Raw genomic sequence first — 14,352 nt, forward strand, 5'->3', positions numbered from 1 at the left:
CTACTACACAAAGCCATGTTTTATGGACATCAGTGACTATGCCACATATTTTACAAATACTGATGCATTTTGTGCTGATATGTGTCAGTCAGACAAAGCCTCAAGATACTTCCTCTGAATAATTTATAAGAGCAAGTAAATAAGTAAAGTCTTGTCCAAATTTTAAAAAGTACATTTTCTGAATAAAAAAATCCTGCTGTTTGGTTGCTGCTGTATTTCCATCCCTGTAATCAAGACACTTGATATTCCAGACAAGGGGTCAACCGATTGTTGGCCAGGCCGATTATTGGAACAGATTTGGCATTTTACAGATTATCGTTTTATTTTTCAGATCAAAGATAAAATTAAAAAGTCTGCTACTTTGACTCAGCTGCTGCTGTGTGTCTCCCTCTGGTCTGTTTTCACTCACCACTGTCTCATTTAATGTCCCGCCCACAACACTATCTGATTGGCTAGATATCACATAATAATAACTTAAGCTTCAGTGCGTTGACATTGAGCCTTGAGCAGGAGTAGTCACTAGTTGAGTTGACAGCGCTGAGCTCCGAAGGTAAGGCAGAAAGTATTTCCGAAGTTGGAAAAACACCACAATCCTGTGAGCTATTTCTATAATAACCACCCAGCCCAGTTTCCCAGTTATAACACAGAAAATACCTGTATAATGAACTTTGTTGTGGTGATAACGTTAGCCTGCAGTGTTAACTGTAAATACTAAGTGTTAATGGAGTTTAAAATTATGTATGGAGGAAAGCTAATGTATCTATAAATAAAACTGATGTCAGTGCATCGGAGACTTAAGCTTCCACACTGCAAATTCAGTATTACTCGTCTGTATGAAATGGCGTTTTTTCATGTTATATATAGTGACTCTCTTAAAGCTAATTTAAATGCATTAGTGAACATCCATGAATTCATTTGCTGGTTCATTATATAGCTGACTAGAAAAAAGACAAAAGGCTTTGACGTCTACCAGTCTACCAATATATCCATGTGCTAATATGGTATAAAATCAATTAAAATGAGCTCCACCTTTACCACCTGCGACATTTAAGTGATGAACACATTAATGCATCAATACTTATAATCCAGTGCAAAAATATATTATTCTGAAATGTACTTTTACTTTTGTTACATTAAGTGGAATTTGCTTGTCATAATTACATTTACTTTACGCAAGATTTTGAATGTAAGACCTATACTTGTGTCAGAATATCTTTACGTTGTGGTATTGCTACTTTGAAAAAAAAGTGAAAAATCTGACCACATGTACTATTTAATGCATACATGACTGTAGAAGGTGTACATTTTTTCAGCGGAAAGAACTCATCTTTATTGCTGTTGTACATATTCATCTGTAGTAATTAGTAATGAGGTAGCCTTGTTTTTTGAATGACAGGTTTACATCCTATCACATGTTGTAACTCTAATGTGTAAAATAAATGAAACTATCAGTTTTAATTAAACATTATCAGCCTTATTAACCGCTAATTATCGGTATCAGTGTTGGACCTGAAAAAACAATATTGGTCCACCCCTATTCCAGACTCACTGAAGCCTAAGAGATGAAACAGAATACGTTAGAACCAGGTGCACCTACCCTCCTCTTGACCATCCTCATGGGCCTGACACTTCAAACTGCAGTTTTTACAACCATATTGGCCCGGACGTTTGAACTGTTTGATTTTCATGATGAATCAAACAACAGGGGTTCACTTTATGTTTGGAAAGTAATTGGTAATTTTCCAAAAGCAAAAACAGCCTATGCCGCACATTCAGGCTCACACAAAACTGAGAGCACAGATTAATTATAACATGCCGTATGACTTCGAGAGGCCAACAAGAATAATGTTGTAATAATAATGTGTAATTATTGTGTTCAAATTACTCACTAGTTGATAATCCTCAAACACAGAAGCATCTTTTCCAAGCTTAAGAACATTATCCACTTATACCACACTTAACATCTGTGATAGTGTGAATGCCTACTGCTGAGGAACATCTGGAGGTTCTTTTCTCCTGGAGAACCAGACAGCTGTGCAGTCTGTCCTACTATATCCACATACACACACATACACGCACACACTCACACACACACACGCATGCGCACACACACTCACACACACACACACACACACACACACACACACACACACAGACAGACCTCTAGTTTGAGCACAAGCTCAGGCTAAAGCTGCCTCCAGGGTGCCAGTCTGACAGCAGTCCCAACCATGTTCCTACTATCACAGATATAATAGCTTTAATATGAATAATGGAGCTGTCGCTTTACACAGAGGTTCACTTTACATCCCTGCTCTGCCAGTCTTTCCCTCCTCCTTTCCTCTTACTTCCAGCACACTCTTGCTGTTTCAGGCGCTTGCTTTCACATCTGTGTACGGCTAAGAGAGATCTAAAGATGGCCAGACATGCAAAGGATGCATGTTTGCCATGTATACTCTTTGCATTCAGACCTTTTAAATGGTAAACAAGATAATGAGGGTCAAAAGATTATTTTGCCTGACTTACTAACTATTGTATCAAAAAAAAAGAGCTAATTTTGATCAAACTTCTTCTGGTGTAAAATGAGCCATGGTTTATGCTACATATTGTCCACATGTGTCACCTACAAAAAGCATCCTCAGGTTTCTAAAAATACACAATTGCGCACAGATGCAGTTGGAGGATGATGTGATGCCTTTTATTGAACTGGTAAATTAGAATTCAGTTCTCAATCTGAAAGCAATTCTAAAGTTTGGCAAATTCTTTAAAGCACTCAAAGACATCCTGGGAGCTGGAAAGGAAAGCAGGGTATTGTGCCTCACCATTTTGCTCTCCGCTCCCTGCTCTCTCTTGGCATGAAAATTACAGATTATGGCCAGCTAAGTGAAAAAGTACTGACATTAGTCAAAGTCCGATGTGCCTCCGCGGCTTTTGTGTTTGGATGTTTGGGTGGAAGGAGAGTGGCACGGGGTGTGCAGGGGGGCTTCACAGAGCAGAGTGGAAAAGATTGATTTCTAATTAACAGGCCGGTTGCAGTAATGAAAGACTAGATGGCCTCTACTGGCAGTGGATCAATGGGGAATGTTTCCCCTGACATCAAGTCTTAATCACACCAGCTCAGCTTAACGAGAATGCACTCATTGCTATAATTAACGATGCCCTGTTCCCTCCATTTCCCTTCTCTTACCCCACCTCAACTCTGCCTTCTCCCCACAATTTAACCTCCACTTGAGACCTCTACCTTCAATCGATGAAAGGGATTACACTATGATTTTTCTGTTGTCTACAGGCCCAGTGCCCTAGTAAAGAGAAACATCAACAGTGTCTCTTATAGATAAACAATTGTCTTGAGTCATTCACAAAAAGATTGTGGTGTCTATGTCCAGGCAATGTGTATCTGTGTAACTATCCTTTACATCTTTCTTATCATTTAAAGACAATGAGGCCTGAAAGTACCAAAAGTGACTGCAATAGCTGCATCTGGTGCATCCCAGAAGAAGTGAGAATTAAGGGCCATGTGACAGAGACATGCTGATCAGTTTTGGAAGAAGATGTTAAACCAAGGACAGAGGTTATCTAAAGAGAGTGGCAATGTTCTGCCCAGTCTAAGAATAGGTCCATCTCCCACAGGACAGTGGCACAGTGAGGATGATGTCTCACCTATTCTCGGGCTCTGTGCCTCTCCCATTGTGCATTTCACTCACCAGTCACAGACTACCTGACAAGCAGGACATAATCCAACACCTGATCCAGTGAGGTGTGAGACCAGCAGGAGCAGACAGTGCCACAGAGGAATTGTCTGCTCCTGGGTAGAAAGAGACATTCTGTTCATCTCAAACAAATATGTCACTGGTTCATTCACATCCCTGTTACAGAGTTCTCTCATCGAACAGGATCACATATGAGGCAGTCTGTTGTTTTCCAAGTGAAGACAAGCTTTCCTTTCACTCATCTTGTTGATAAGCCATGCAAGTAATGCTCCCTCTGCACTGAGTTAAACTTTAGTCCCATGTTATAATCTGTAGAACAATCCTGCACTGATGTCTGCTCCAAACCGTATGGATGTTAACAGGTCATTTGCTAATTTGCAGCACGTATAGGTTTGATTCTACATTTTAGGTAGGGAATCCTAACCTCAATATAACCAATAAAACTATGAATAAAACCTCATCTTTTGAATTGGACTCTGACTTTTGTTTATATTGTTGTTGTAATGAGAGACAACTTTGTTGGAGAAAAGACTCCGTTTCAATTGGGTTGAAAGATTGTGACACCAGTTACCCTAGAGGTGAGATAAACCCCAGGGGGAAAAAAGACACCCAAAAACCACTCGCTTGATGTCATAGTGGTATAAGATAGATCTTCTAATCTTAACTGTGGTCCTCTGAGCATCTTTTGGTCCTGAGTCACAGCTGTGGTCCACTGATGGCAGTTAGAACGATGGGGGCTGGAGGTATGATGTTCAATGACTGAGAACTGGCAACAGAGCATGAGGGAGCTGGAGCATTTTCAGGGGGGGTTGTAAAGACCAACCCCCCACGTCAGCATGAGCATGTGTGTGAGTTTGTGCATGTGCACAGAGGTGTAATCTCCCTCTGCCAGGCTGTGGTGTCTCTCTGGGCAGAGTGGGTCTGGCTGTTTGAAGGAGGCTGGCTGGCGAGGGGAGCTGGGGGGTGGGGGCTAATCCGCCTGTGCCACGCGCCGTGTGCCCAGCACCCAACCAGCCGCACCATGCCGCCTCCTCTGTAGTGGGTCCATTGGAGTGCTACATGGCCCACTGAATGCTATCAGCACAGACGACACACTGCCCCCCAAGCAGGGATTACAGCTCTCTCAATGGAGGCGCCAGGAGGAGGATCCAGAGCAGGAGGAGGAGGAGGTCTACACAATCCTTCGACAGCAGCTCCATTCTCTACAAGGAAGAGGCCATCGGCAAAGCTGACACGCCAATCAACTGAGGCTGGGAAACCACCCCATGAGAACAAGACGTCCAGCAAGAAGGAAAGGGAGGCGGGAGGAAAGGCTTAAAAAGGACCCATCACTTCTAAAAAGCAGGCTTAGAGCCACTTGGTACTCCTTAAGGAGAATGAACACTGGCCCATTGTTCTGAGGTAGATTGAGATGGGGACATTAGCATGAGTTTGCATAGGCACAGTGAGCCCTTAATGGCATATGCAAACCTTGAATTTAGGCATTCAGCGAAAGGAGGAAAAAAAATCACTAATTATGTTTACAACCTGTTTGTAAGCTGAAAGTAGACATCAAAGAGGCAGAGGAAAAGTGGGGGGGAACTGTAATGTGCCAATAAAGAGTAATTTAAATAGACTTTGAAAGGATGGTTCCCCTGTGTGTTCTATTGGGGGAAAAACTCAGGCAGTAAATATGGTGAAGTTGAGATTCATCTTCACACCCTCAGGGGATAGAGTGTGTGTGCACTGTGAGCCGGAGTTCTGTTTCTGTCATTCACCACCGAAAACAGATACATGTGATGGCTGAAAAGCAGCAGCTCATATAAAGATGTAGAATTTGAGAAAGAAATCAGAACTGTAACCAAACTGCTGAATACCAAATGTTTTCTGATTCAGGGATGGAAAAAGCAAAAACTGAGATCAGACCAGGACTGGACAATCAGATGATGCTCTCAAATTCAAATAATTTAACCTGCAAACAGCATCAAGTGAAAGGAAGGGAAAATTAAGGTAGGGTTTATAATTCAAGGCTGATTGGACAATGATTCGAGATCGGACTCCTGGGAAGTCCAGTCCTGGGCAGCTGAAGGTACTCATGCTGCAGAACTGTAGCTGCAATCATTATGTGTGTGTGAGAGAGAAAGACCCAAATCTTTTTCCTTCCGAAATCAGTCAAGCATGTTTGATTTTATTGAGCCTAATCTTTCCATAATTGTTTAGAGTGTGCACGTCAAAGACTCAGCTCGCAACAGTAATTGTCAACAGCCAATGAAAATTGTGAGTTGGCAGAGGGAGGACTATGGGAAACAGGACGCTTGGAAATACCTGCTGTCACATAACCACAGACTACCTTGCTGTAGAAGGTTAACATACACTGTCATACTACTCATAGCTAACATTAGCTACGTAGCTAACCTTGCATTGATACAGTGTTCATGAAGATTAGCAAAACTAACCTCCAGCTCTCTCTGCAAGGAATTCAGCCCATGACGCAGAGCTCCCCTCTGCATACTCGGCCTACACCACGCTCTTTGCTTCCATTTTTTTTTCCTCTTTTTTTTTCCTGTGCAAAACCTTGCAGAAACAACAGCAGCAAACCAAGACCTAAAAATAAAGTAGTACAATGTAATGTGTGTTTTGGTGTCGAAATTCATTCTCATGAGTGCAAAAAACAGAATTTGTCTGTGCTCAGTCTTTGATCCACTTCAGTTCAGAAATACTTTATTCGGCCCTCAAAGGGCAATTTCAGGCAAGCATGTTTGCGAACAAGTACACATATAAAATTCATTCACTTACATTAAAAACTAAAAAATACAAATATGACAATGTCAGGCCGAGTTTTCACACACAAAAATGAGTGGCAGTGGCCAGTCTACAGCTGGGCAACAATATGTAAGATCACAATGGCACAAAAGAGTCAAGATGCGAGTGCATGAATTTATCAGTCTATACTCAAGGTAAACTGACCATTTCTTGTACTGAGGCAGTTCACAAGTCTAATGGCTTCTGGAATAAAACCAGACTTCCTTCTGTTTGTTTTACATACAGGCAATCTAAAACGCATTCCCGATGGCATTAGGGCCAAGCAGTCATAGACGATGTGTGGGCCATTGATCATTTTATATGCTTTCTTTCGGACTTCTGCACTATTAAGCTGTACTAGGGATAATAGTGTTTTGGCAATAATTTTAGAGCTGAGCATAACAACACTTTGCACTCATTTTTTGTCACTTACAGAGAGGGATGTAAACCAGGAGATGAAAACGTTAAAATATTTTCAATAAAGGAATAAAATCTGGTCAATATCCCCTGATCGACTCCATAACAGTTTAGTTTATGAAGACAGAACAGACGTTGCTGAGCCTTTTTCACAATAACATCTGTATTGTCGCTGAATCTCAAACTGTCATCAAACACAAGTATTTGTAGGTCTGGATGATTTCAACACTTATGCCATGAATGTGTTGAGATCATCCAGACCTACAAGATCAGATGCTAGATTATGGATTTGTTTTCCTCAAAGACAGTCATTATGTGTGTGAGCAAAAGAGATTAATATGGCCCTGGATTCGGTAGTTAAATGTGTGCTGCTCTATCTTCTAATTGTCGTTCCCAATTGAAAAAAAAAAAAAAAGCATGTCGTCTGGCCCTAGGGAATACTGTAGGTGAGGGTAGGAACAGAGAAGGGGGAGGGAGCCCATCATCTGTGCACCCCAGCTTACATTATCAATGAAGAGGCACTCAAGCTCAGGCTAAACTACAATATCCTGAAAATACTTACCCACCCGCCCACCTGTCTGCCCACTCACTCAAGTGACTGAAAACACAATTCATATTTGCTTGTTAAGAGCCTTTTTGTTTTGGCTGGAACATGACATCGGTGAGGAAATTGAAAATGAAAAAATGTAATATTTCCACATCACCTATCCAGATAGGACTGGGACACACACACACACACACACATACACACACACCACTGCCTGGCAGGAATCCCTGTACTGCCTTCATCTTTAGCTCTTTCCACCACACCTGGCATCGTGCTGGCAACACGTTGGCATCATCCAGGCAAAGACTATGAATGTCACTATTATCTGAGGTGATTCTCCATGTCATGATAGAGTAAATCAATTTTCCAGAAATGTAGCTTATGTGTGGCATCTGACTATGGACTTAAGGCACTGGGCCATCACAGCTGTGACTGTTTCTAATGCTCTGGAGCTGCTGCAGCTCACTACCTGTTTATGAGAAAGCACTAACAGTAGGAAACATTGTAAATGTGCCCTTTCACTGCAAGCAAGTTGTGGCATAATTACAATGTCATAGTTTTGTATATTATAATAGAATAGAGCCTGCTATCAGGAAAACAATGTAACATAGCCACTTAGCACCTGGCAGAGGAAAATACCGGACTCATATTCATGCTCTGGTGTCATATCCTGGTGTGAAGTCAACACAAAGCATTTTAATAGTCTGATCAGGACATTTGTGTTTAGCCAGCGGAACATCTGACCTGTCCGTCTGTCATGATGGATCACCCACCAAGAGTTAAATGTTGTGTGCACGGCCAAGCGTGCATGTGTAACAAAAGGAAGATTCTCTATGAATATCCATTCTCATTTCTCACCCATCTGCTCTTTCAAATGAAGGAAATGGGCATACTATCTGGATGAATACAATGTTTTTTAAATGGTTCATCATTCAATGTCCACAGCAGAACAATACAAAGAAAGAACACCCAAACATGCCCAGCAAGACCATACAAACAGTGATACACTTGACACACTTCTCTCTACCCAGTGGAGTGACCTATTCAGACAAAGCAGCAGGAGGCAGAGAGGCTGAAGAGCTGGGGAGCTAATGAATGCATGGGTTCGGGCCTCTTGAAAGTGCTGGTGCTATTAGCACGTTGTTTTTCCCTTGCTCACAGGAGAGCCCTATTAAACCATTAACCCCTTTCCCCTCTACTCTTCCCTCCCTCTCACCTCCTTTCCAGTCTCCCTGTTCCCCTAAACTGGATGTCTGCCTCGAAACTAGGCCAGTCTGTTGTTGGTTCACTGACCGATGCCTGCTGCAGCGTAAGAAATCCTTGGAGTTTTCCTGGCTCTTTAAATAGATAAACATACAGCGGCTACAGTCAAGCTGAACAGGCATGTAAGGAACACTTGACTGGTGGAGGGGGGAAAGTAGGTAGAGGATGCTGTTCCTTCTCTTTGCCACCAGTCAAACCTTATCGCACCCTCCAAGAACAGAGTCCTCAATGACACGGCACTGACAAGGAGGGGTCAGAGGTCAAAAAGCAAGCACAGTCCGTTCAGAGGTTAAGTGTTGCGGAAGGTGATGATGACATCCGAGAGGTTGCTGAAGTCACACCAGACGCATGCCATTATGGAATTCAGTCAAAGACAAATCAGGCTGTGACCGCCTGTAAAGATGGGCCCTGTGTTTCCATGACGTCTCGCTGCTGCAGCTTTAAATGAACTGACCTGTCGGAGTATATGTGCTTTTCCTCAGTCTTATCAGCACCTTGTATCTGTGACCTTCAATTGGACACGTGTGACTTGTTGTTGTACAGACATCAGTCAACAGCACACTCACAGAAAAGCTCCACCGACCACGACAAGCAATCAACTTCTCAGATTGATAATGGCATCCCTCCCATTGTAGGGCACATTGAGTTGTTTCTGGTGGCTGGCAGTAGAGCTGCTGAAGTAATTCAGTATTTCTAATCTGATAGGTTATCTTCGGAAGAGCTGATGGCATTTTGCGGGGATGAATTTATCTCCAAGTTCCCATTAAGAGTGTCATTTGGTGGCCATGTCCAAATCTCCTTGAAATGTTGATTGTTTTCCAGGCCTCTTCAATCATTTGCACATGAAAAGGTCCATGGAACAGGGACTGTTGTCGAGACTACTGACAGATTAGCAATGGTCATTTAAGCCTGGACTGTCAACTGGTTCTCTAAGCAGCTCTCTTGTTTTTGCCTCTATCACTTTCTCTCACTCCCCTGTTGCTCTTTCTATTCCTCTACCAACACTGTATTGTCGCATTGTGGTGGAGCCACACTGCTGAATCCCACTGAATGTTGTTTGGTTTTCAATAGTGTGGAGGAACAATGAATGTAGTGAGAGTGAGAGCTACACTGCCTACCTGAGCCAGGGGCTTGAGTGAGTGGCTCTCATTCAGTTCTTTACACTGACATCAGTAACCTTGCCTGGGATACACACACACAGAGCCACAAACACTATATGCAAATCCACAAGCACTCACTCAAGCTACTCAAATACCATAAACACAAAATAGACCGACTAATTGACACCAGACGAAGCACTACTTTATGCACATACAAACACTCGCTGTGCCTGAAACCGCTGGCAAAATAGGCACAACTGTAAGCTTTCATCACAAGTACACACATCATCACAAAATAAGATGAAATCCACAGAAAGATGGCATAAATTCATAGACATACAGAGGCACACAATCAATCTCACTGCCCCCATTTCCCTTCATGCACCTCCATTTTTCCAGCTATTCTCTGCTGACTTGCCAAGGACACCGCACTGCCATTCCATTCCCCCACCGATCTTTTCCATTGTGCTTCCTAATCGCACAGCATAATGCTGTACAAGAGGGATGCCCCCTCCCACCCCCCCAATGATTAGAATCCAATATGCTTTATTGGCAAGGCCATGATATTGAATACCAAACCTTTCTGTTTGTAGGAAATCCTCCTCTTCCTGTGCTCCCATTGCTATGTCACTAGTCTAGCTTGAACATTACCGGCCATCCATGAAGATCAACATTTCCAAGGGGGGCAAGAGAGGACAAGACCCAAAAAAAAAAAAAAAGCACTCTCTGACTGCTAGCAGTGTTTAGAAACAGGGCTCTGGATTTTGTATTCTCACTTTGGGTCTTGCAAACATAGGCTTGTTTTATGGAGAACATCTCACATTCTCACAGCAGTCAAAGTAAAAAGAGGTCAGAGACAAAAAGAGGGGGGGGGGCACTTTGAGATGACTGGAGTAAAGAACTGCTTCCTGAGTGTAGCTAGAGTGGTCCAAATGGATCTTGTGGATATTTAGAGGACAGGCCCAGATCGCAGTGTGTGACCTTACTGTGTCACACTTCTCTCTCTCTCTTCTGAAAGATGAGGCTGTGTTTGGGCTGTGTGCTGTACTGTGTGTGTGTGTGTGTGTGTGTGTGTGTGTGTGTGTGTGTGAGTCCATTTGTATTTATCTGGGTACAAGTATTGACCCTTGAGTCTTAACACAAAAACAGAGCTTTTCATTCCCTCTCTTTCTTTTTCCCAGCAGTTCAGAGCGTCTGTATAGTGTGTCTGGTTCCAGTTTGTCCACTATGACCCTGCCAATACACCCACCTTCTGAAACTTCCCACAGGGAGCAACGCAACCTCTTCTGTTCATTTCATTCTGATTGCAGAACATAGCACACACATCCACAACACACACCAATACACAGCACACTGCCCACACATGGCCTTATCACTGAAAAGTAAGAGAGAAGCGAGAGGCAGTGAGGTCAGGTCAGAAACATAAATACAGAATATTGGCCGTACAGAATCTTTCCCCAGCTAGGCACAGAGTGCTGAGACCCGGGTCAATATATAAATATACTGAATAGGAAGATCTGATGCAGGTAACCAGGCATGCATGACTCTTTGACGATTTGTCTCTATTCATTTCCTAACTTTCCCTCCTTGTATCAACCTCGCTCGTTCTCACTCTTTCTTCAGTTTTCTGCAGCCCCCTAACACCACGGCCAGCGTCTCTAATGCGTTCCGCCCACCATTTCCACATGCAGCTCTCTCGGTGATTAGATCACACACTGCTTTTAGAAGATTAAACCAAATGCAATCCAAGACATGGCCCAGAGAGGACATAAAAAGCAAGACAAAAAAACGAACAATTGAGATCAAATCAAGTCAAATAAAACATGCAAAAATACGAAACAGAGCTCATTTGCAGGGACAAACAAAATCCAGCACAAGAACGTTTCCACTGCCCTCTCCATCACATCACCAGCAGTCCTGTTTTACTGCCTCCTCTTTTCTTTCCTCTATTTTTAGTAGAGTAGGCAAGTTATGTATGTATCTGTATCCACCCTTAATCCAACACCTGTATAAAGAGCCCTCAAACCACAAACCACCCAAGCCTTCCACAATAAGCCTGGCGGTGAAGTGGTAAGAACATGTAAGGATGCATGTAACCATTAGACTTTGAGGGGATGAGAGAGGGAGGGAGAAAGAGAGAGAAAAAGGAGAGAGAGACTGGGATTGCCCCTGATTGCACAAGTAAGCGCACAGCCAGCCACGTCTCACTTGCTCACTTGCCATTTATCCCGCCATCCCCATGCAAACTCAGTCCAAATCCAAGAAATTTAACAATGAGCTGCCATCATGTGCCAAAATATGGGACGGAAAAAAGTGAGAGCAGCTTGGAGCTCTGTCATTTTTCCATGCAAGCCCCGCTGTTGGTATCTTATCTGCTCAATCCTCTCATCGTCATTTAAATCTCCCCCTACTCCATCCGATCCCGGCTCTGGCCCTATTTAAATCTCTCCCTCCTCCCAGTCCACCACATTTCTAATGCTAATTATTTAAACCTCTCTGTGTGCTCTATCCTGCACATCCACCAGCTAGTTATTCAAATCTCTCCCCACTCGCTCTTCCTACAAGCCCGGCCCCAGTTAAAAGGTGCTTGACTGAAGGGTTGATCCGGGCTGTTATTTTCAGACAGAGAGAAATACCGCTTCTTCCAGACTCTTCTCCTTTTCCGCTCTGTTTTCCTGGCCTTCTCTATATCCTCCTCTGTCTATATACAATTACACAAAGTCTTTTGAACGTATCCCTTTTGAATTCAAGAGGTTTATTTTCCATGATAATGGAATGCAGTTAGTAACAGTGAGAGAACCGTGTAATAAAACCGATGTTTGCCATTTCAAATTAGGCATAATATAGGATTAGGGAGAGATATGGACAATGTTCGCGCAATGTTTATATATACGGGAAATGAGAGATAATTAGGAATATACATGAAATGAGCATACATCCGGAACTTAAAAAATAATGTTATCTTAGAGAGGAGAATAGATTGTATGGGAATGTGTACTGAGCCGGTCTGTGCTGGCCTCTGTGGGTCATTGTCCTCAGTGTTAAGTGAAAGGCGAGAGTGAGTGACTGAGAAATGATGACACAGTTAGGGAGGTCAGAGGGGATTGTTTTTTCCTGGACCAGGTGCCAGCACATCAGAGTGTGGGAAAGGGGATATCATTTTCAGTCATTTTCTACCTCAGCTCACACTTATGCATGTTGTTAACGGATTTCTTCATCGTTATTTCTACTGGTAAGAACAACTCTTTCTCTTGCGCTGTTTCTCTGTTCCTTCCCTTGTTTGCCCACTCTCTCTCTCTCTCTCTCTCTCTCTCTCTCTCTCTCTCTCATTCAGTTGGAGAGATGTCACTGTTAGTCCTGTAGAGAAGCCACCTACACATGGAGCATGAGGATCACAGCTCAGTAAAACACCAGAGCTGCTCACGGCACTGAACAGGAGTCCCACTCAGCATCAATACTTATTGCAGTTACATAAATGCCCGTTTCCGACTACAGCCGCCCCCCACAAACTACACACTCTCATATGCACACATCAGTTCCAGAATGCCTCATGTGTGAAGCAAAACACCTGCTAGGGAAAAAAAAAAACATGCACTGTACACAAAGTGGGTGTCATTCCAGCTCATGTTTTTGAGGCAGTGCATTATTGAAACATTATTTTTAATAATGTGTCCTTTTAGTGCATTTGAGCAGTGTGCATTCATCCACAAACAGGAAGACATCATCCATCATTTAATAAAAAGCTTTCTTGTCTCTTTATGTCCGTTACTAAATCAAACGTCTGCCGTGAAATAACAAAAATTGTAAACTTGAAATCTATCCGGAAGTGAAAAAAGTTCCAAAATACAAAATGCATTCTGTTTTCACAACTAGATAAATGAAGTTGACGATCAGATCAGCACAAACATGTTTCTGATTCCATTACACAACGTATGAACAGACTGCTGAGAAAATAGAGCCTAATCTCTTCAGCATGCAGAAAAGACATGTGGACACTGTAGGGGGTGCGCTCACCTTGGTACTCCTGTCCAGGGGTGTAGGCAGTGGGATTGCCAGTGATTTGGAGGGTGAGGAGCACCTCTCCCATGCCTTCTGTCATCCCGGCTCCCTCCAGCTCCCCGTGATGGGTGCACAGGAAAAAGAAGGGGTTGAAACGGGGGTAGAAGCTCGCAGGGGGGGCGCCCAAATCCACGCTGCTGCTCCCCAAGACTAGGGCCAGCAGGGCACAGCCTAGGGCACCCCCGAGAGAGGCCCACGCCATGGCCATCCGCCCTCACGAAGCAAGGGTAGTGAGGGGAAGCGTTGGTGGGAGACGAAGAGGTGAGGAGTGAGAGTGATGAGTGGGAGCGAAGAAAGACACAGGTAGAGTTCCAGAGTAGGGCTTTTTGGAGTCCAGAGGTTGGTCGAGTTGGAAAAAGTCCAAACTGTGCTTGAGAGTGCGTGTGTGTGTGTGTATTTGTGCGTGTGTGCGTGTGTGTGTGTGTGATATTGTGTGTATGAGTGTGAGGGTTTGGCCGTGAGGAAAACTGTAGAGCTC

At 43.3% G+C, this 14,352-nt stretch overlaps 1 protein-coding gene across 1 annotated transcript in view; it reads right to left on the reverse strand.

The window, feature by feature from the left end:
- Positions 1-14,082, reverse strand: part of reln (reelin) — a 112,447-nt gene extending 98,365 nt beyond the window's left edge. Inside the window, exon 1 of the mRNA XM_030054501.1 lies at positions 13,830-14,082. Coding sequence (XP_029910361.1) covers positions 13,830-14,082 — 253 coding nt within the window. The remainder of the gene's footprint in view (positions 1-13,829) is intronic.
- Between the last annotated feature and the right edge of the window lie 270 nt (positions 14,083-14,352).

The sequence above is a fragment of the Myripristis murdjan genome, chromosome 6, assembly GCF_902150065.1.
Source record: "Myripristis murdjan chromosome 6, fMyrMur1.1, whole genome shotgun sequence".
Taxonomy (NCBI): domain Eukaryota; kingdom Metazoa; phylum Chordata; class Actinopteri; order Holocentriformes; family Holocentridae; genus Myripristis; species Myripristis murdjan.